General features: G+C 41.4%; 4 protein-coding genes across 10 annotated transcripts in view; 3 read left to right on the forward strand and 1 right to left on the reverse strand.

The window, feature by feature from the left end:
* The first annotated feature begins 42 nt into the window (after nt 1-42).
* Nucleotides 43-7623, forward strand: LOC133834952 (transmembrane protein 94). 5 transcript variants are annotated; one of them, XM_062264746.1, is made up of 10 exons: nt 43-494; nt 1084-1723; nt 1783-2488; nt 2556-2715; nt 3757-3853; nt 4369-5182; nt 5240-6507; nt 6570-6735; nt 6796-7045; nt 7111-7623. In XM_062264746.1, exons 1-10 carry the CDS (start codon nt 217-219, stop codon nt 7181-7183), a joined length of 4452 nt encoding a protein of 1483 aa, XP_062120730.1. In that variant the 5' UTR covers nt 43-216; the 3' UTR covers nt 7184-7623. The 5 variants fall into 5 exon arrangements, with proteins under 5 accessions (XP_062120730.1, XP_062120731.1, XP_062120727.1 ...); XM_062264747.1 differs by having other exon boundaries at nt 5336-6507; XM_062264743.1 differs by having other exon boundaries at nt 4369-6507.
* Nucleotides 7624-8296: 673 nt separating this feature from the next.
* Nucleotides 8297-10836, forward strand: LOC133850680 (uncharacterized). The gene is made up of 3 exons (XM_062286835.1): nt 8297-8992; nt 9056-9447; nt 9509-10836. The coding sequence occupies exons 1-3, from the start codon at nt 8811-8813 to the stop codon at nt 10774-10776; spliced, it is 1842 nt and encodes a 613-aa protein (XP_062142819.1). The 5' UTR covers nt 8297-8810; the 3' UTR covers nt 10777-10836.
* Nucleotides 10837-10974: 138 nt separating this feature from the next.
* Nucleotides 10975-11656, forward strand: LOC133850685 (thioredoxin-like protein 4A). The gene is made up of 2 exons (XM_062286846.1): nt 10975-11156; nt 11249-11656. Exons 1-2 carry the CDS (start codon nt 11079-11081, stop codon nt 11597-11599), a joined length of 429 nt encoding a protein of 142 aa, XP_062142830.1. The 5' UTR covers nt 10975-11078; the 3' UTR covers nt 11600-11656.
* A 786-nt stretch (nt 11657-12442) lies between these two features.
* The window catches only part of LOC133850678 (pneumococcal serine-rich repeat protein), a 57519-nt gene continuing 47987 nt past the window's right edge, over nt 12443-21974 (reverse strand). For all 3 annotated transcript variants that reach the window (XM_062286830.1, XM_062286831.1, XM_062286832.1), the window contains exons 3-5: nt 17777-18664; nt 16963-17294; nt 12443-16071 (exon numbers count right to left, since the gene is read on the reverse strand). In XM_062286830.1, coding sequence (XP_062142814.1) covers nt 14107-16071; nt 16963-17294; nt 17777-18647 — 3168 coding nt within the window. In that variant the 5' untranslated portion in view covers nt 18648-18664 and the 3' untranslated portion in view covers nt 12443-14106. The remainder of the gene's footprint in view (nt 16072-16962; nt 17295-17776; nt 18665-21974) is intronic.

A 21974-nucleotide genomic window follows, 5' to 3' on the forward strand; every position in this document is an offset into this window, starting at 1 on the left:
GACGGCGTTGCCAACTGCATATAAATGCTGGCACTTGGCAACGCGCACACACATATGTATTTCGCACAACTAAAGCGAACAGCAACAAATAAACACACGCCACTGCCACTAGCAGAAGCAGCCGTGCATAATAATAATAATATTGAACAAACTATGTGTTACGCTGGTGTGCGTAGTGCAAATATTAATTGATTTGTGGCGCGTGAAGAGCGAAAAATGCCTCAGCTGAGTGAAGCAGTACCCGAAGCAGCATCAAAATGTAGCAACAATGACAAAGAGACTGCGGCGGCGGCGGCAACGTCGCCTGCAACCTTGCCACAGACAGCGGAGCACACACATGCACACACACATTCGCACTCACACTCAAATGCGTCGTCTGCCGCGCCAAAGGAGAATCTACAGCGCGGCTTAAGCACTAAGGTGGCGCTATCGCGTCTCCACGAAGAGATTGAAAAGGTTCTGCTGGAGCATGAAAAGGAAGAACGTGCGGAGAGGTAAATAATATATATAAACTTGCAATATGTTTAACTAGTCAGCGTTGCATTTTGTTAAAATTCTTCAAATATGTTAAAGTTATACCAGATTTGTGTCTTTGATAAGCAGTGGTTGAAATACTTGCAATGTGATGTTCCTTAACTTAACGAAGGAATGCACTAGAGAACAGGGATCAAGTTTAATCTATAATTTTAAATAGTTACACTTTAAAAACCCGATCTTAAGCAGGTAGGAGAAACCTACCTCTTACAGTTTGGGCTGTCCGCTGATAGTTCAGTCAGTGAGTTATGACAAATAAAATAGTATACTTTAAAACGCAATATGTAATAAGTTTTACATCTATTAAAAATGCAACAAGTAAATACTAAAACTAAAAACAGAAAAGACATTAGTTGTTCTAGCTGTATACTTGGACTATAGAATTTAATTTTAAGCTACAATAATAAATAAATAAATAAAAATATAACAATATGTACTAGAAACATGGCTTGGGGCACTATTGTTAGACTCTTTTTTTAAATTAGATTAGATTATATATATCTTATGACCTTTGTGGCTAATAACATTTAATTTGCTGACCTTTTGTAGCTGCTATTGCAAATTGCGTGCCGCATTTGTGAATCAATATAATAGCCCCTTGGGCTGGCTTTCTATTGGCGCCACCTTGGTCACAAGTGGCGCACTGCTCATCACCGGCATGTGCTGGCCAGCCATCTGTCTGCTGGCCATACTCCTCCTCGACTTGTGCGTCGTTATACGAGAGAGCAATTTGAGGCGCACAGAAATCTTTCGCAAGACGCGACACGCGTTGAATGAATTGCGTTTGGCGGAGCAGCATTTGAGTGACAAGTGGCAGGCGACAAATTATCCGCACTTGAGTAATCCCATGTCGCCATGCGTCTCGCTGCAGTGGACCTATCGTGATGGTCATATTGTCAATTTGCCCTGGGCACTGTTGGTGCGTGGAGATTGTATTGTGCTGCGTCCGGGTCACATATCGCCCGGCCCGTGTCATGAACTGAAGTCACAGCGGCATTTTAGTGCTAGCGAAATTTATGGCGGCACTGCAGCGCAGCTGGGTGATCCCCCAGTCAAGCCCATAGCACGAGCTCCCATTCCAGATCTGGTGTGCTGCTTGGAGACGACGCCTTATTTGGATAACTTGCGTTTGTGTCTGCGTAACTCGTTGAATCGCCCACCGACTATCTACAATCAACAGCGCTATTTGGTAAGTCCCTCAAATCGACTTCATTTCAAAGATTAATGTATCTAATCTCTCTGTTCCAGCTGGTCACAAAGTATATACAACAATGGGGCTTCATCACTGCCTTGATCATAACGCTATTTGCAGGCCTGCTGCGCCTGCATGGCTATGGCTTGGCCTCGGATGAGAAGCACAATTGGCGCCATGTGCTCATAGCTTCGCCAGCGGCTGCAGTCATTCCACTGCTGCCACTCATCTTTCCACTGTTGTGGATCTCCATGAATCTTTGGGGCGTTGCACGACTGCAGTGCTTCCTCAAGACGCCACAGGCCATACTCGAAAAGGCCACCAGCAAATCATTTGAGGATTTGGATCTGGATACGCCTGCCTATGATTACGATAGCATTTCTTTGCTACGCTCCAATGTGCTGCGCATTTGGACACAGCTCTGGCAGGGCGACAGTGAACTGCTGCCACGTTCAGCTAATCTGGTCCAAGTTCTCGGTTCCATTTCGGCGCTTTGTTGTGTGGACAAAAAGGGTATTTTATCGTGGCCAAATCCCACTGCCGAAAAGGTGTTCTTTTTACATAACACAGAGGAGGAGCCGCAAGACGATGGCAGCCAGATGTCCATGTCAACGGAAAGCGACAACGTGGACGACGAAGAGAACAAGGAACGAGGGATTGTAGCCGAGGTGCTGGATCTCACACACGATCAGCATTGTCCGTTTCGGCTGGAGTTTGACGATCACGAGTGGAAAGCACACATTAAATCACTGAAGCCGTTGGGTTTGTTACAAGTTTAACTGCATTTTAATCGAAACTTATTTCTAACTTCTTTCAAATCCTTTTCTAGGTCTAGCAATTTTATTAAACACCTGTTCGCCGCTTACGCATGAGCATTATGCCCAGTTTTGTGGGCATGTCAGCGCCGTGGCCATGCTCGATAAAGATCTGGTGCCCGTGACAAATCGGTATGCGATGTTTGAATCCAGTATGAAAAGCCTATTGCATGGGTACGTAGTTCATTTGCCATACTCATTCTTAGCATTTTCTTATATAACCAAAACCAGAAATATCGATTATAAATACTTATAAATATTCAATATTTAGTCTAATGATTTTTTTAAAGCATTTACGCATCCTCGTTGTAAATGCGAAATGTGATTGATGCCCAGAACAACGTTTTTGGTGCATTTTTTGATTTTTGTTTGAATTGCAAACACATCCGACACTTGAATTGGACCGATAAACCGATCTCTTCCCCATATATATAAACAAACAATTAAAAAACATGCAATTGGTAAAGTTATACAAATCATACTTAAAGTATTATTTCATTTTTGAAGTAAGCAAATTAAAAATAAATAAAATTCTATTGTAAAAATTGAAATAAATTCATTGGAATAATTTGTCACTATTCCGTTTAATTGGCTTTAATGAAAGACATTTTCATTTCATTTATAGTAAACAAATTATTTAACCTCCCCCTCCTCTGTCGTATCCATCATAAAAGTCAGCATTTAAAATTAACAATGTACATACAATTTGAAAACACTTTTATCGTTACACTAATCTCACAGTTTAGAAATTATTTAGTTGCATTTTGCACACTCTTCATTTCATTTCGTATTTTTACATTCTATATTTGTAGATGTATTTTGAAATACATTTTTTGTTTGTTGTTTTTGTATTTACTATATATACTACTACCAGCATGTGTATGGAACCCACTTTCCACCAAATCGAAACGCCCCCATGCCAAGCACCACATTCGTCTACACTTAATTGGCATGCTATTTTAAGTATCACAGAAATTATTATGTTGCCAAGAATGCTTAAAATATATACATACATGCATCGTGTGGCCCCATCTATCCATTCATCCAACTATTCGTCCACCCATTACGCTTGACTACGCCCCTGCCGCCCCTCTACCCACCCGTCTGCCCGCCTGCATGCTCATAGACCACCTTCGCACATCCAGCACGATGTCGTTACCAGTTCTAATCGGTTTCTACAATTCTATTCTATTCGATTTGTGGTTCACACCCCAGACGATGTCTGTGCGAGCTTGCCAAGCAGATTGGCTTCACCAACCATGCCACCGATCGCTTTGCGTTGGAGGGACAGCTAGCCAGCTATAGGCATCTGGTGAGTGACCTTCAGACATTCAGACATGTGTACTTCAGAAATGTATTAACGATCGTTAAACGATCAATGCGTAGTTCCTTATATACAAATATCTTAGTTTATTTATTTTAATATGCTCTAATGCTTGGGCTTTGTTTGTTTAGAAATATTCAGACAAGTAATCTTGGGAGTCAAGTTAAGGTATTAGTAACCAAACCCTAGTTTACCTATAAGTCTGATATTCGTTAAATGAGGGGTAGATAGATATACATACATATTACTTTGAGTCAGATTAATAATTTAAATTAATATGAAATTTAGTCGAAGACTTTCTTTCACTTTCTATGAACAAATTATTGATTTACACAAATTTGTCATATATTTAATATCACTTATTAAGTTTAGTAACTGAGACGTAAGAAATAGAAAAGGAATTATATTACCTTACTTACTTACCATATTGTCAGTTATCTTTTCTATGCTTTCCATATCCATTCATAATTTACTCATGTCGAATTTTCCTTTACTCCCCTCAGCAACCGGATGTGGTGCGTCGGGATATTCGCTTTGCGCGACAGCTGCAGCTATCGACCAAGGTGAAGGTTCCGTTTCCGCACTCTTTGTCGGTGGTAATGCGAGAGAATCCCGGTGGCTATCTGTCACTCTTCACCCAGGGCACAGCGGACATTATACTGGACTGCTGCGATGACTTCTGGGATGGCAAAGATTTACGGCCGCTGTCGCCGCAGGATCGCAAGCGTGCACTGGACTTTTATCAGCGCAGTGCGTTGACTTCTTACTGCACAGCATTCGCCTATCGCCCGCTGCGTCATGGAATCCATGGAGCGCTAAGTGGACCACTGCATAGCAATGGTCAGATTGCGTACTTGGAGTTGCCGCCAGAGTCCAAGTTGCGTATGCAGCACGTGGATAAGTCGCATTGCGATTTCGAGGGTGGACATCATGTGAAGTTGAGTCACAGCATCAGCACCGATTCGTTGCTGTTTTCGGAGAGCAAGGATGAGGACTGCAACGATGTGGAGGGCTGCTTTGAGATGCAGTGCCATCAGGTATTCATTGGCATGGTCACGATGCAGTATCAGGCCCAAAATGACATTGTGCATCTGGTGGAGCGTCTGGAACGCGCATGCATTCGTTTCGTGCACTTCAGCAAGGAGAACGAGTTGCGCTCGCGTGTCTTTTCCGAGAAAATGGGACTCGAGTCGGGCTGGAATTGTCACATCTCGTTGCTTAGCGAACCGGAGCCAGAAAAGGAGCGTGAACGCGAAAAGGTGACGATTAGCAAGACCAAGGAGACGGAGAACGCGACGATGGGCAACTGCAAGTCGGGTAAACTTAATGAGCACAATACAACCACAACCAAAATTACCACCAGCACCATCACAGATACTGTTGCCATTCATCTACCATCAAGTGCCCAAGACTTTCACGGTGAAGATGCCATAACATCGACGCCCATTGATTCTAACACTGATATTGTAGGTGATCCCGTCGATGGCCCCAAGCTGAGCTACTTGCTCAGTCCGCCCAACAATTTGGAGTCGTCGAAAACGCTGAGTTGCTCAGCACCCGGTGCCATATCGAATCCCGATGAATGCAATCCCCCCACGAATGACCAAGCAGACGACGATGATGAGCTGGATGACAGCAAAGAATACAGCATGGAGAATGTCGCATTACAGCTAGATGCCGAGCCTGATCCAGAGCGACATAAGCAGCGACATTCCCTAGACTCGGCCATGGACGAGAATTGTCGTTCGCTCAGCACGCTCACCGAAAGCACAGATCAGAGTGCGCCCATCAACTTTGACATGTCGAATCGCGCCAAGTTGCCGCGTGGCATTGAGAACATTCGGCCGCATTTGGAGCAGGTGGACAATGTGCCGTTGCAGGTGTCGCTTTTCACCGACTGCTCGGCGCAGGCGACCCGCCAAATGCTCGACATTATGCAATCGTATGGCGAGATTGTCGTCTGCTTGGGCAGCTCGGCGAGCAACGATAATGCCAACATCTTTCTGCAGGCCGATTGCAGCATTGCTGTCGAGCCACTGTATCCGCAGGTGTGTCAGGATGTCGATGCCTACACGGAGGCCAACATTCTGCACAACAAGCTCAACTGGCAGCGTCAACAACAACAGCAACAGCGTGGCAAATCCAACACCGGCGATGAAGCGTTTGCGAACGAACAGCTGCTGGAGTCTGGCACAAATGGCAGCGGTGCTCGTGCCATGCAATCGCCAGCGCACACCGTCTCACCGATTTATTTGAGCCGTCTGCTCAATTCGCTGCCCTGCTCCATAGCCATTTGTCGCGACGACCCACTTTCGCTGGTGGCCATAATTGAGCTGTCACGCCGCTTCTCGCTGGGTCTGTGGAACTGTATACAGTTCTGGGCGTGCTGTGCCGGCTCCATATCCATATTGAATGTGCTGTGCGCGTGCCTCTCACTGCCGCCGTTAATCACACCGCTGCTAGCTATTTATTTGATGTGTGTGCCCGTGCCGTTAATTGGCATCTCGCTGGCGCACATCGATCTCGATCCAAAGATCATGAGTCGTGCCACCAGCAAGAAGCAAACCGAATACGATTCGCGTGCCTTTGCTTTTGTCATGTGGTGCTATGGCTGCAAGTTTCTCATACCCGTCATTGCCACAGTAAGTTTGCTATATTGTTTTTTGATAAATCCAATTTGCATTCAACATGTTTTCACTTGCAGCTCATTGCATACTGGATGTGCATGACGACAACGGTAACCAGTGATGATGTAGAGGATGAGGATTCTGAGAATATCACGGATCTCGAAAATGAAAATTCTATGAATTTCTACCAGTGTCTGCACATTGCGCGCTGTTGCGCTCTTTTTGCGGTGCTGCTGCATTTTGGTATGACATTCAAAGCTCAAGTTTGAACTTCATTTATTCATATATTTCCTTTTCGATTAGTTCTCGTCTCCATCACGTTTGTGCATCGTGATCATGCGCTCTGGCAGCGCAATCCTTTGAGTAACCACATTTGGGGGCTCACCTGCCTGGCTTTATTGCTGCTCCATGGCTTCATTTGTGGGCTGCAAATGCTACTGGATGAGTCGCTGGAGGAGTTGCTGCCACAGCTCTGGCTGCCGTTGTTGGTGCTATTTGTCAGCAGCTTGCTGAGCCTTTTGGTCAGCGAACTAGCCAAGTTTCAGGAGAACAAGTAAATACCTGAATTCAAATTTAAATGAATATCTTTACTCATGAACCTTCTTTGGATCTTTGCAGAGTTAATGCGCGGTATCAGCGTCGAGCGCGTCTTGATTTTGGCACCAAGTTGGGCATGAATTCGCCATTCTAGAGGCACCAACATGAAAGACGCCAGCGTTATGTGCCAAGGCTGTATATATCTATATATATATATATTCGTAAAAATGTCACGCTTCTTTTTATAACCCTCACAAATGCTCGTTATGGGCACAAGATCTAATAATTTTACAAGTATTTTTATTGTTTTATGTTTGTGAATATTTAATTAATCCTCTATTATGATTTTACTACATTTTGCATAATTTTCATTAATCTGTAACACTTCACAAAACAACAACTGGTAAAAGAAAGAAAAGAGAAACCAAATCTGTTTAGTTAGTTTGTAAAACGTTTGAGAATTTGTGTTCCTTGTTTCAATGACAGAACTTTTGTGTACTAACAATTAAAAGACTTGCAATTATTATATGAAATACACATATTTCACATGAATAAAACAAAACAGAACAGACAATAAACAAGTGTGCTTGTAAATAAGTAAAAGTTGTAAACGAGCGCAATTGTAATGCTTTTTCAGAACTGGTTTCCGTTCTATAGATATACTTTGCTATGGGGCAGCTGTCAATGAGTGGCGTCAACAAGTTGTTGCACGCCTCGCAAGGTGTTAATCGGAGCAGGCACGCAATTGTCGGAACGATCCAGTGACCCACATCCCACTATTCTACGTATTCCTAGCTCTGTTGGCAGTGGCTTTGACAATTGCCTTTATTTTAATCTAACATCGGTTTCTTCATTTAATTTGGGTTGCCTTATACCTTTCTTTAACAAAAACATGTCTCGGTGTTCGATTTAATTAGCACCTTTTTTTCTACGAGAAGTGCGACCTACAGACTAAAGTTGACAATTTCATTCAATGTTTAAATATTGTAAATTTAGAAAATATGTAAATAAGCGGAAGTAACAAATTAATATAAATTGCTTGCGGCACTGAAATAGGAAATAAAGAACCTGATGTTTGTTCATGATTATCATGATTTAAATATTTTTGTTTTCATATAATCATATTCAATTATTAAATAAGGTTTAGATTAGGAATTCTTTATAATTCCATTTTCCTTTTGTAAATATTGTACTTGAAGATTATTTTTAATGATCTCAAATTAGTAAAAAAAATTTTGTAATTATTTGTAGGAATTTAAGTTAATCAATTAGAGAAGCTTTCTCATTGCTTGCAAAATTACAGCCACACGCCCGGTTATAGATACTTATGTATTCTCTAACGGATTGAGGAATTTTCGGACATGGCTGGGGATGCTAAAGAACATAACGGCAGATGCGATGAACTGCGATTGGAATATGTGGAGTAACAATTAATTAGCACCTGGGCGACGACAGCGAAATGAAAGTGCTGTCCAATGTAGCTGACTATATATGCATACTAAGTCTATATAGATCACTTCTAGTAGCACCTTTAACTGGGTCATGAAAAAACGAAATCAAATACATGTCTCTGCGCGGCTCACACTCGGAATAAAACCATTCCAGCTTCAGTTTCTCAGTGGATTCGTGAATTTCGCGCGGTGCGGTGCAGTCGAGCTATACGCGAAGCTCGAACGGATAATGACGAGTGTGTAAGCTCAATACAAAACAAAAAGGATTAAACGAAATTCAATAACACAGAAATATATAAAGAGTGTCCTGTGTGAAGAAGACTAATTAAAATGACACGACTCGGCGCAAAGTGTGCGCTGCTTTTAGTCATAAGCCTTGCGCTTGGTTTGCTGCTGCTGCCCATGCAAATCGAGGCCTATTCACAAGTCTTGATGAGCGGGAATGGTGCTGCAGCGGATCAGGGACCACGCATCTACAAGGCGCTGAATACGGATTTAATATTTCCCAAAATGTGAGTTCCAATTCATGTGGCTAAAAAGTGAAACAATTTTCTTGACCTCCACGTAATCTGCAGTTTCAACTCGAGTGAGAATGTGGTGTCCACAACAAGCACCACAACGACGACGACGACAACTGCGCTACCCTTGCCCATACCATACAATCATATACAAGAGGTACAGGTGGAAACTAAACCAAAGCCTGTAGCGGAGACTGAAATAAAGCCTGTAGTGGATCAGGAACCAACTGTGTTCGTCACGCCCTTAACGCACGAGCAGCCAACAGAAGCATCTAGCGAATTGCCGCCACCGGGCTTGATTGAAGCTGCGTCTACTGGACGCGCTATTGACTATCGCACCTCGTATCCATTTGGCCAGCTTCTCACGTCTCAAAGGAAGACACAGCGTCCACAGCGACTAAAGACACAGAGTCAAAGATACAGGAATCCACAGCGTGGCTACAATCGTGGTGAGTTTGAGATGCTTCTTTTATTGTAACTTCATATTAACTGTGCTAGTGCCCTCTCTAGGTCAATTTCAAGATCGCTTTGCTCCCGGCGAAGGCGTCGCTTCAAATGTGTTCAAGGGCAATCATCAGCATTCCCATCAACAGCAGTATGATGGCAAAATAGCTGCCGGTTCCAATGTCGTTTCTTCTTATGTGCCGCCCAAGGATGCCTACTCCTTTCCGCCGCTCAATACCAAATATCCATCGCCTTCGCAGGATCCCAAGGCTGCGCAGCCCTCGGATACAATTTCCAGCTATTTGCCACCAGCGTCGGGGAATGCTTTGAGCACTGCCGGCTATGCTTACAACAGTCCCAGCACGGGCTATCAATATCCTGGTCCTGTGATCCCGGCCGGTGGTGATAAGCTGCCGGCTGCGAGCTCAGCAAGCGCAGTGCCAGCGGCTCCAGCAGATGATGATCCCGAGAATGATGACGTGATTGGTACACTGCCAGCGAGTGCACAAGATAATCCGGCCCCGGCCAAGGATCAGGGAAAGGATGCAGGCGATGCGATGGGAGGCGACACTGGCGGCGATGCGATGAGCGGCGGCGATGATGGTGGCGATGCGGGAGGCATGCCTGGTGGTGGTGGCGGCGATGATGGCCCATTGCCAGTGCTGCAAACTGGCGGCCAAGCGCATCCCAGTGACGATAACAAGTATGATCCTAACATGGAATATGCAACACCGCCGCCCGGTTGGTTGGAATCCCATCCAGAGTCGGCAGCTCCAAAGCCAGCAGACCACGATCATGACCATGACCATGATCACCATCACGACCATGGGCACGATTACTCTGAGCCCTTGCAATATCATGATGATCATCCCGAGCATCACGAGCACTATCCAGATCATCATGATTATGCCTATCCCTCATTTCCCGATGTCTCATATCCCGAACTTATCTATGATGATCATCATCACCATCATCATCATGTGGAACCACCGCCACCTCCTCCTCCACCGCCACCACCACCACCGCCAACCACACCGCCACCGCCTCCTCCACCACCGCCGCCACCACCAGAGCCACGTGTTAAAAAGTACAGTTACTTCTACATTGGTCGAAAACTGTGGTACATACCTCTGTACTTCACCGTGTGGTTTAGTTTCTACATTCTGTGGCTGATCATTAAGTCGATTGGTCGTCATAAGGTCAATTTGCCCAATCACTATGTGTCGCGACGTAGTTTACCCGATTATTCGGATCAGAGTAGGAATGAGTTTATTAATGAGATGACAGTCAATGTGCTGCAGCAGATAGATAACTTTAAGCAAAAATATTTATAATTGACGACCGGGGCTACAAATAAAACACACTTGTAATTTACAACGGTTTTACTTTTTTTTGGCGCGAGCAGTGAAGTTGGCTGCGCTTGAAACTTTTACACTATGCCCAGTTATCGATAACAGCTCACCGAATATACTATAAAGTGTAACCAGCTGCATAACATGGATCTGGTATATTTTTGTAGATTTAAAATAGTATCTTGGGGTTTTTCATTTGCTGTCATACTGATTCCTCAATTCGCCTGGCGATTTGTTTACGTTTAATAATTTTGCGAAAATAATAATAAAACTAAAGCTACAAGATGTCGTATATGTTACCGCATTTACACAATGGCTGGCAAGTTGATCAGGCCATACTCTCGGAGGAAGATCGTGTTGTTGTAAGTAATTAGAACAATTCCAATGTTCCGTCAGTTCGTGTGGCCTGCAAAGTCTCATAAGAGACTCGATTAAAACCTTCCCCCTATTCTAGGTTATACGTTTCGGCCACGATTGGGATCCTGCATGTATGAAAATGGACGAGGTCATGTACAGCATTGCCGAGAAGGTGAAAAACTTTGCAGTCATCTATTTGGTGGACATAACAGAGGTGCCGGACTTTAACAAAATGTACGAATTGTACGATCCCTGCACCGTGATGTTCTTCTTTCGCAACAAACACATTATGATTGATTTGGGAACGGGTAATAACAACAAAATCAACTGGCCACTGGAGGATAAGCAAGAAATGATTGACATTGTGGAGACCGTCTATCGTGGAGCAAGAAAAGGACGTGGTTTAGTTGTCTCACCAAAGGATTACTCCACGAAATATAGATATTAAGATAAATCAACTATTGTATATATTTTAGGCTATATTAAAAGTATCTTGAAATTGAAACGAGTTTTGTCTTTGCAACTTTTGTGTATATTTTTTTCATTTGGTTTATTTCTTTTTCATTTTTTTTTGTCACATTTCTCAATAATATCGCTAACATTTACATCAATTTTGTATTTTTTTTTTCATTTGTTTTTCATTATATATGTATAACATTTAACTAAGTGTTTTTAATAGCTCTTTGGCTTTATAACTGTATTTAATAGTATATTTCTTTGTCAATTGCTTTCATTTTCCATGCTTCTCAGTTTTGTTTTCGTTTTTTATTTTTACCAATTGTGATTAAAATTTAGCTAAAGGTACATACATGATTATGGAAATTAGAAGATTGGATTGTGTGAAATACTTATAGGAAATAGTATTAGTACAAAAGTATAAAAGAAAAGCGCCACAAAAAAAGAGTATGGAGTTTTCCTCAATTTTTTTTTATAATTTGTGTTTAACTAAAAAAAGAAATTTGAAAATCGCTCGACGCATTTCCTACACATTTTCCTCACAAGTTGTGTACAAGTTGAACCATTTTGAATACATTTTCATTATTGTTCATTTAATACAACAGCTCGTTTTTTTGGTTTATTTGGATCTCTTATAATTGTAATAAGCTTAGGTTTAACAATTGGTTCTGCTACTTTTTTCTTTCGACTTGTACAACTTAACATACGATCTCTTTTTATGTTATTTTTCTTCTTCTCTTGCTATTAAATATATATATGTTTATTAGCTACATTTTTAGTTAATATATATTTTTGTTTTTCGTTTTGTTGTGAAACAAATTTAACGCTACAATCGTTTTTCTTAATTTGGTTTTTTGTTTTTCATTGACTTCAGCATATAACCAACAATTAAATATTTATTTATATGTTTTATACTTGCAAGTATTACTAGTTTCCTTTTGCTTTTGATATACCATTTCCTAGGCGCCATTTGAGTTGATTTGTTCATCGTATAAAATACCTTACTAGTACTCAAAAATATGTTTTTAAATAGGGCTTGATTTAGTTTTTTTTTTTTCTTTTTTTTACTCTTATGCAATAGGATAGGTACAAATTAGGCTCAGGCATGTGAGAAAGTCTCTAATAGGTTTCGTTGAATCTCCCACACAAAACGACAAAATGCAGCTCTAGTTGTTTGTTACTCATATATCATATTATAATATAGATTTTAATTTTAGTTGTTTTTTTGTTATGGCTTTTTTTATATGTATTTTGATTTGTTTTCCTTTTTTGAAAAATACAAGTTATTTATTTATTTATATATTATTTAATAATTCTTCATAATTATTTGCTATAACTTTTGTTCTCACTTGTGGAGCAAATGCATTTTCATAGAAAAATAGAGATGCGTAGGTGGGATGAGTTAGGAAATTGTTCATACTATTTTGTTTAACACTTGTTTTAAGTAACGCTATAATTTCATTTTCTTTTTTGACAACAACTAATTATATATCATAGTTTTTTTTTTTGTATTTTTCAGTTTTTTTCTATTTTTTTTTTGTATTAAATTTTAACAATTTGCATTCGAATGGCCTTTAATTTATCGCATTTTCAAAAAGTGTTTTTAATTTTTCCTTTTTTGCGAAGAATTTCCAGAAAATACATGAATTTGGTAAAGAGATGCTATGAAAGTTATCAAAAAAATAGAAAATAGAAGAGTTGTAGAATAATAGTAGAATAGAGTTCGACTAATGCTTATCGAGGTCTTTAAGTTCTCATCTAATTATAAGTATGTACTAATATTATTATTATAATATTATGGCTCATACTTTTCCGTTTTATCTGTCAGTGTACATCAGTTTTGTATTTGGTTTTGAATGTTATTGTTTAAAGTTCTTGGATGTGTGTGTGTGTGTGTGAGTGTGCAATCTATAAAAAATTTATAATATACAATACTTGAAGTAATCGTATTTGTTTGTTTTTGGCTGTTGCTGCTGTTGTTTAAGACACTAGAAGAATGTATTTCATTATAGTAGAAAATATAAATAAATAAATAACATTTATGATACATATATAGTATTAGTAGTATTATATGTACTTCTTGTATGTGAGGGGGAGACTGATATCTGCTTTTCAGATTTTGCTGCTGGCTGGCTGCTGGCAAAATACTACGAGTTCTATATAGAAATATATGTATATACTATATGTATGTATGTATCTGTATAGGTATATAAATATACATTTCGCATGTATTGTATTCCTGTTAATAGATAGTGTGAAAAATAAATCCGAGTATCACTACTTAACCTTTAAGAGTTCTATTAACAATAATAGACAACAGTCTCTAAGTACGAATACGTTGTTGTTGTTGTTGTTGTTCTGCTTCTGTTTTGCATTTTTTCAGCTGCTCCTTGCCTACTACATTATCATATTATATTTCTGTATATTACTAATTTTTCGGGGTTGACCCAACAATACTCGTTAAGCTCGTGATCGTGTTTGGAACTGCAGCTCGCTGGGCTAGAAGAGCGTCTCCTTTGACCACTTTCTGGAACTGCCGGGCAGACTGGGATCCCTTGAATGCGACTCATCCTCCAGGCTATCCTCGCCGCCATTTGCATTGCCCAACCCATGCTCCATATCATCATCATCGTCGTCGTCATCATCATCATCTGTGGGCAGACGTATCAGTGGCAACTCCAACATCACAGCTGGCGTTGCACTCGACGTCGCCTCGCTGTGATGCAAACTGAGCTGATGGGCACTTTTGCTGGTGGCGCCGCCGCCACGTAGGATCAGCTCCTTGAGCGAGGAAGGCATGCAAATGCTTTGGGGCCGCTGTGTGGCTATCACCGAATCCGATATGGAGGATGCACACGGATCGTGGCCCAGTCTAATGTTGCTGTTGCTATTGTTGCTGTTGCTGTTGCTATTGGATGGCAGTTGTTGTTGTTGTTGCTGTTGTTGTTGTTGTTGTGCTGCATGCTTGCCAACTGTTGACTTATTGTCCAGCTGTGGACTTGGACTCGAGTGTCCCACACTGATGACTGTATTGAGGCTACTATACTGCGTATGCGTTGTGGATTCCCCACCACCACCTCCGCCGCCAACACCACCCAAGGGACTTGTTGTGACCACCGCATCCAGGAGTCCTAGCTCGGTGTTCAATGTGGAGCACGTGTCATCCTCTGTGGTCGTCGTCGTCGTTGTTGTCGTTGTGGTTGTCGTCGTTGTCTGCGGATCGCTGTGCTGCTGCAACAATTGGCCACGTCGCGACTGCAACGGACTGCAGATCACGGCGCCAAAGTGCGTCTCCAGCGGAGGCGGCACAGCGCCAACTGCAGCCTGTCCAGACAGTCGCTCGCTGGCTGTGCTTATGGTGCGATGCCGTTGCAGTTGTGGACGTCGCGGTCGGGTGCCCGTCATGGGCACTGAACTCAAGCTCATCCTTTTGATGGGCAACACCACCGGACCCGATTTGACGTAGTTTGTCGGCACCATGGGCGCCACTTGAGCTGCTGCAAGTGCCAAATTCTGCTCTTCGCTGTCGCTGCTTAGCTGCTGCATGTCATCGTCTGTGTCGGCGGCACTTTCCTCCAGCCCAAACACCGAGTCCTCGTCGAGGGAACGCAACTCGGAGTCGGCGCATTCCAGCGATGAGATCTTAAAGGAACTTAACGAGGCGAGCGGGGCACGTTTACCCTCCAAGGCGGGCAAGGGATTCACGGGCGCCGCCTTTGTCGAAACGGTGCCCAGACTAATGCTGCCATTGAGGCGATCCAAGCTCACCGGAGTGCTGTCCACACTAATGCTGCTCGAGGTGGCATTGTTGGTGGCATTGCTGTTGGTGGCTACAGACGCTGCGGTGGCTGCAACAGGCGCTGCAGCATTCGCAGTATAGGGAAAGCTATTGTTGTTGCTCTCCACGTTGTTGCTGCTGCGTTGCAGTTCCACTAGCGTCAGTTTGCGTCGCACGCCCAGGCGAAGTTCCTCCGATGGTGAATCACCAAAATGCAGCTGTTGCTGATGTTGTTGCTGTTGAGGTGTCGACTTGAGCGGCAAACTCACATCCGTCTGATTGTAGGGATACACGTCCACAGTATCCGCGCTGATCGAATGGATCTGCTGCTTGCGTCCCGCCTGATTGCTCTCCGGATCATAGGAGACTATGCTGTGCTTGCGCTTAATGTTGGGCGCACTCAAAGCCGAAGCCGATGCAGCCGTCGATTTCGGCGTCGTCGTCTCGTGTATGCTGCGCTCTGAGGGGCAAGGTGATGCCTTGGGCGTGGGCTGTATTACCTGAATGTCCGGATAGTAATAGTCCCAGTTCTCGATGCTCGATGTGCGCGATGCTGTCGACAATTTGCGCTGCAGCGTCGGCGGCAGATTGCTCATGCCCAGCGTGTAGGCCGAGGTACGACGCTCCAAGTAGGAGCTGTCAGTGCTGCAGCAGGTCATGGCGCTGCTGCGACGCGAGTCGTGGCCCTGAAAATTATGGTAAAATGAGAGGGAAGAAAATACATTAGATGTGAGAAAGAATACGCAAGAAAACTACAGTTGAGTGTGCTCGACTGTGAAGTACCCTATTTCCACCATACCAAATAATATGCCGAAATAGTACTAAAAAATACCGAAAGCCATATTTGACATTTTATGTCGAAATATACCATTATTTCGAATGTAGTACTTAATTGATATACCAAATATGACATTCGGTATATTGTAATATTATTGCGGTAATTAAATTTTAATATATTATTAAATATTAATATATTTCATTACGTCAAAATATGCAAAATTGGCAGCCAAAGCAGCTAAGTGCCAATTAAAAAGCGATAAAACCCTTCTATCCCTTGGTTAACCAGTATAAAAATGTAGTTCTGAAAACAATTCTCAAATTGTTGAACTTATAAATGATTTCTAAAAATAAAGAGCTGATTTACAACAAAATCATTTCGGTTTTGATTGATTTGTTTATTTTGATAAGCTCTTGATTTCTAATGAACCTAAAGAGTGTGTTCAAAAGCTACAAGATTCAGTCATAAAATGCTTGTTTATAAACAAATAAAAATGTTAGCTAAAATGTTTAATAATAAAGACCATAAAAGAAAGTGAGGGGCAACATTGAAGAGCTTCGTCTTTGATCAAATGCTTTCTGCTTAATGTTCATTTACAATACTTTCGCATGTTTTGATTTATGTATTAAAACTAATAATTTCTTTCTTGGAAATTCATGTTTCCAGTTTACTTTTTGAATATTTTTCATCTTTATTCAAATTTTATTCTTGATCTTAAGAACTTTTTTCTTTCTGTCAATTCTTTCCTAAATCATTCCGCTTAGTTAGCTAATCTCTAATTTATTCGTCAACCACTCACCGCTAATGGTACGGAGAGAAACCCTTGTTTGCTGCGCGTCGAATCTGTGCGTTGATGCAGTTGCTCCTGCTCCTCATCCTCCTCCTCGTGGGCATCTTGCTGCATATACTCCTCATGCTCAAGCTCATCTTCCGTTTCCATAAAGTAATCGTCCGTGCCAAAGCTGCCGCCCATTGGATAATTGCTAAAAATACGCGATGATTCGGAGCCGCTCTTACGTCTTCCTGGCGCCCCCGGAGCACCGCCCCCCGCCGACATCGCAGAGTAGGAAAAGCGACGCGGCGGCTCCAACAGATAGCTATAGCCCACAGGTCCAGGCACGCCCACGCCACCTATAATAAAATAATAATAATATTTGTAAGCAAGTATTATTATATGTTACATTATTATTATACGTTGCAAGGAAAATGATTCTTCTTTATTTCTTAATAAATAATCAAATACAATTTTTAATAATTTATAGTTCTTTTCATTTAATAATTTTTAATTCTTTCAAATTTATTCAAATAAAAATTGTGATTTTGCAAAAGCTTTTAATTTTGATTTTTAAAAAATGGAATTAATCATGCATATATTGCAAGCTCAAATATTAATATGTTAATACTTAAATTTTACTTTTAAACTTTATCCAGAAATATCTTTAATATTTAGATTTTAGTAATCTAGTTAGTAGTCAAACATTAAGATGAATACTTTTTAAAATATTTCTTAAATTTAAGTATCGTTGCTTTTATATATTTTATTTAATATAAACCGCAATCGTCTCCTCTTAGAAACACTAAATTTGGAGTATTACGTATACGCATTGGCTTACCCACGGAGGCGCAGCGATAGCCGCGATTGAGCAGCGGCGGCGCACTCACATTGCCGAGCGACAACATGCGCTGCCGGCGATAGACAAGTGCATCGTACTCATCCGGATAGATGGACATGCCCGTGGCCACAATCGCCTCCTGCAGCTCGCGTTCCTCCTCCTCCTGCATGCAAACGGCGGCGACAGCTGCCATCTTGGGATCCTTGAGCACCTTGAGCGTTTCGTTACTGCTGCTGCGACTCTTCCACACGATGAGAAAGACCATCAGGCCAAAAAAGCCGCCCAGCGTGGCGGCAATACGGACGCCGGTCATCACGTCATAGGTGGCAAAGAATTCCTCGCGTATGCGCGCTCGCTCGGCGGCATTTTCCGCCTCGGTCAGATTGCGTTCGCCGGGCGGCAGAAGCGGCATGTATGGCGTGGCCGAGACGGGTACGTGTGTGGTTGCAGGCGAGGGATTGATGGCAGTGTTGTGGTAAACCGGACTGGCGTACGTCGGCGGTGCCGATGCCGCTGCTGCTGCTGCTGCTGACGAGGAAGAGGATGAGGAAGAGGACGATGCCGCTGCAGCTGCTGCCGCTGCTGAGAGCTCGTGAGCAACGCTGGCATCGGGATCAACAAAGTTGGCCGTTTGAGCATTTCGCAGGCTGTTGCTCGAGGCACGCGTGTTGCGTTGCAGTTGTTGCTGCTGCTGCTGATGCTGCTGCTGTTGTTGTTGATTTGCCCCTCGAGCATGACGAACTGTTGCTGATGTTGTTCCACTTACTGTTCCACTTCCAGTTGTTGTAGTTGCTGTTGTTGCGGTTGCTGTTGCTGTGGCTGTTGGCGGCGTTGTTGCAGACGACGAAGCACGTCGCGAAAGTTTGGCCATCTCTATTGAAACATTGTCTGCAATGCACAAAAAAAAGAACAAAATGTAACATTAATAAACAGCGCAATAAGCAGCTCAAAATGTCATTAAAAGTAAGCTATAAAATTAAGCGTGTATATTGAAGCTTAACCCTATAAAAAGGTATCAAGGATTAGCTGGCGAATAAAGTACCCATAAGCTTGTTTTTTGACAGGTTTGATATCCATTTATTTATCTTACATTTTTTAATTCTCTTTTGTTAACTAGCTTGTTTCATATAATTTTATGTGAAATGTGAAATAATTTGAAAAAAGACTAAAAATTAATGAATTCCCTTTTTAAAGTCCAAATTTTGAAATCCTAAATTATAAGCTAATCAAATATGTTCATATCAATTTTAAAACTGGATTCGTACAATCATTTTTGATTTCAAAATTAATAAATTATTTAACGACTAAATGATTAAATGGTTTGTGAAATAATTTATTTTTATTTTAAGTAAATGCATTACCATTTATTTATACCATAAATATCATAAATTTTATATTTTAAATAAATTATTATTTTAATGTCTTTATTTGAGTAATTCAAAAATACGTATGTAAAGAAATTGTTGTAAATTTAAAAAAAATAACATAATTAATTATGTAACTGCTTTCGTTTCTAAATAAACACTTTCATTTCAATATGTTTATTTGTCCAATTTGGTCAAAAAATTGTTAGTAAAGAAATTTCATTGCTTTCAAATAAAAAGTAACTGATATGTATTTGAAATAAATACTTTATTTGCTCATTATTTACCAGCTTACCTAATTATATTGTAAAGCAAAATGTTTATCAACATCGAATTAATATAATGCAATGTTTGCAGTTTGTATTTTTGTATTTGCTCGATGGCGGCATTGATAATTGTATTTTAAATAAATTTAAAAAAGTTGAATTACACATTGAATGCGAACTAACATACACACATAAAAGTGATAGTTGTGATGCCATATTGAGTAATTATTGACGCAGTGCAAACATAAATTGCAAAATTGTTTGTATAAACGAGTTTATTTGCTTTCATGCTCGTTTTTTTACCCCCCCATGCGACGCTTCAAGTTGATTGGTTTTTGTGTGCGCAAAAAAGTATGCTACGGTTTAACGCGTATAGATAAATAAAGCGAAAGCGCTTAGGTTCTATTTCCAATTTAGCACCTTCGGTCTCCGCGAGTCGCGCGCCCCCCCTTCGCACTCCAACAAACCGAGGGAAAGCAATTAAAAAGCCATAAACTCGGCCACGTTACGCTGTGCTGAAGATGAAGCTAAAGCTGTAGCTGGGCTCGCACATTCTTCAAGTGCGCCGCAAAGTTTTTAATTGTTTTTTAGCGCTTTTCATTTCACATTTTCTTCGGCGAAGCACTTTTCTCACGCCCTCACGCTGCTATGGCCGACATTCCCTTTGGGGGAAATAACTTGGTAAATTTTTAACGTTTTGTTGAAATGAGTAAATTAAAGTTACACTCACATACAAGAGTATGCTTCGTATTTGTATGTGTGTATGCGTTAGGCAGTCAGTCAGTCAGTCAGTTTGTTCGTCAGGCATTCGAGGCTCCATTACATCCTTGGATTTTCAACAAGTAGCACGCTCAATAATTCAGAAGGACGATTCGCCTGTTGCCCGCCTCATTGTCATTGGCAGCTTCTCCTCTCTCTTTCTCTCAACCTCTCTCTACCTCTCAGCTTCCCCTCTTCTGAACAACCATCTAATTGTTCGTTTTTGTATTGACAGCCGCGCAGTTTTGTGGAGCTGCGCTCTACTGAATTTTCTATCTGAGTTGTCGGTCCGTTCGTTTTTTTTCTTTCTTTCTTTCTTTTTTCCTCCTTGAATTTTCCCTTTTTTTCGTTTCGTTTCGATATATTTTTTTTTGTTTTATGTACATAGTTATGCCATTTTCTCTCTGTGTGTGTATGTGCTGCACATCTCATCCTATCTTTTTTTTTTGTGTGAACAAGGACAACGACAACGACAGACAGACTGACTGACTGACCATCAGTCGTTGCCAAATGATTATTGTAAAAGTTTTGGTCTAATGTGTCTCAGCCACCTTGACTCTGCTATACATATAGTACACATTTCCATTTCTTTTCTCTGCTCTTTCACAGTTTTCCATTTGCAACACGCAAAAAAAAGAAGAAAACTTTTAATGGCCATTATGGCATTGGCCATAATTCGTGCGCATAATGAGGCGAAATTGTTAACTCAAATTGCAGTCGAAGCACTTTCAAGTGATTTTTAATGACTTTTTTCATTCTACCTTAAAAATTTGCCTGCTCAAGTTGATTGGATAATTTGTTGGGCAATGAAGTGCATTTCTAGTTTCAGCTCTGTTTCTTTGCTTTCCCTCTGGAGACTTGTGTACCTCAGGTGTGGGCCCAAAAGACAAAGTGCTCTCTCTTTCGCAGTGTTGACCACATTGATGGATTACCAGGCGATGGCAGGCACGTAAGGGATTCGAGTAGCAAACTGATAATTGCGTTTAAGCCAAAGTTTAATAAAGGCTGAAGCGTATAGAGAATACATACAACAATATAACAAGAACATTAACGATGTCGGCGCATTGAGAGTGTGTATCAACACCAATATCGATGTCAAGGCGTTTGGGGGTAAAATGAGCGGAAAATGGTCAGCGAGACTAACCACAGCAGAGAGGGGAAGGGAAGGGAAGAAGGCCGAGGCAACATGTTATTGTTGTTGTGCAGCATGATGAATGATTGCGGTTAGACTAACGGGGCAAAGGCAGCAACAGCAGCAGCTACAACGGCAAACATTGCTGACAGGCGGCCTCAACTTGACTCGACTCGTTGCCACACGGTGCGTATGCGTAATGTATTTATTTGTTGTGTGTATATCTATAGCTATAGACTGAGTGTGTGAGTGTGTGTGTGTGTGGCAAATAATAATTCATCAATGTTAGCGTCATGTTTCTTATGTATACGAGTATCTGGATGTGTGTGTTTGTGTCTGAGTTTTTCTGCAGGCCATTTTTGCCTTTTAACGCTTTGAATTTAGCCCAAAATGAAATTGACGGCAAATCAATTGAAATTATATATATATATATACTTATATATTGAACATATCCCTATAAGAGTATGTACATATCTATATATAGCACAGCTAACAATGTATTGTATTTGTTCTGTGAGTAAATGTGTTTGTATGTGTGTTGCATATTTGCCACATCAAATTGAGTTGTGCCTCGAGCTTTTGCCTCGACAAAGAAATCATTCATGTGTATTGAGGCATTATACAAAAAATGTATTCGCACACCGCGAGACATTTGCTTAGGACTTGGCGTGAAAATG

The sequence above is a fragment of the Drosophila sulfurigaster genome, chromosome 2L, assembly GCF_023558435.1.
Source record: "Drosophila sulfurigaster albostrigata strain 15112-1811.04 chromosome 2L, ASM2355843v2, whole genome shotgun sequence".
Classification (NCBI taxonomy): Eukaryota; Metazoa; Arthropoda; class Insecta; order Diptera; family Drosophilidae; genus Drosophila; species Drosophila sulfurigaster.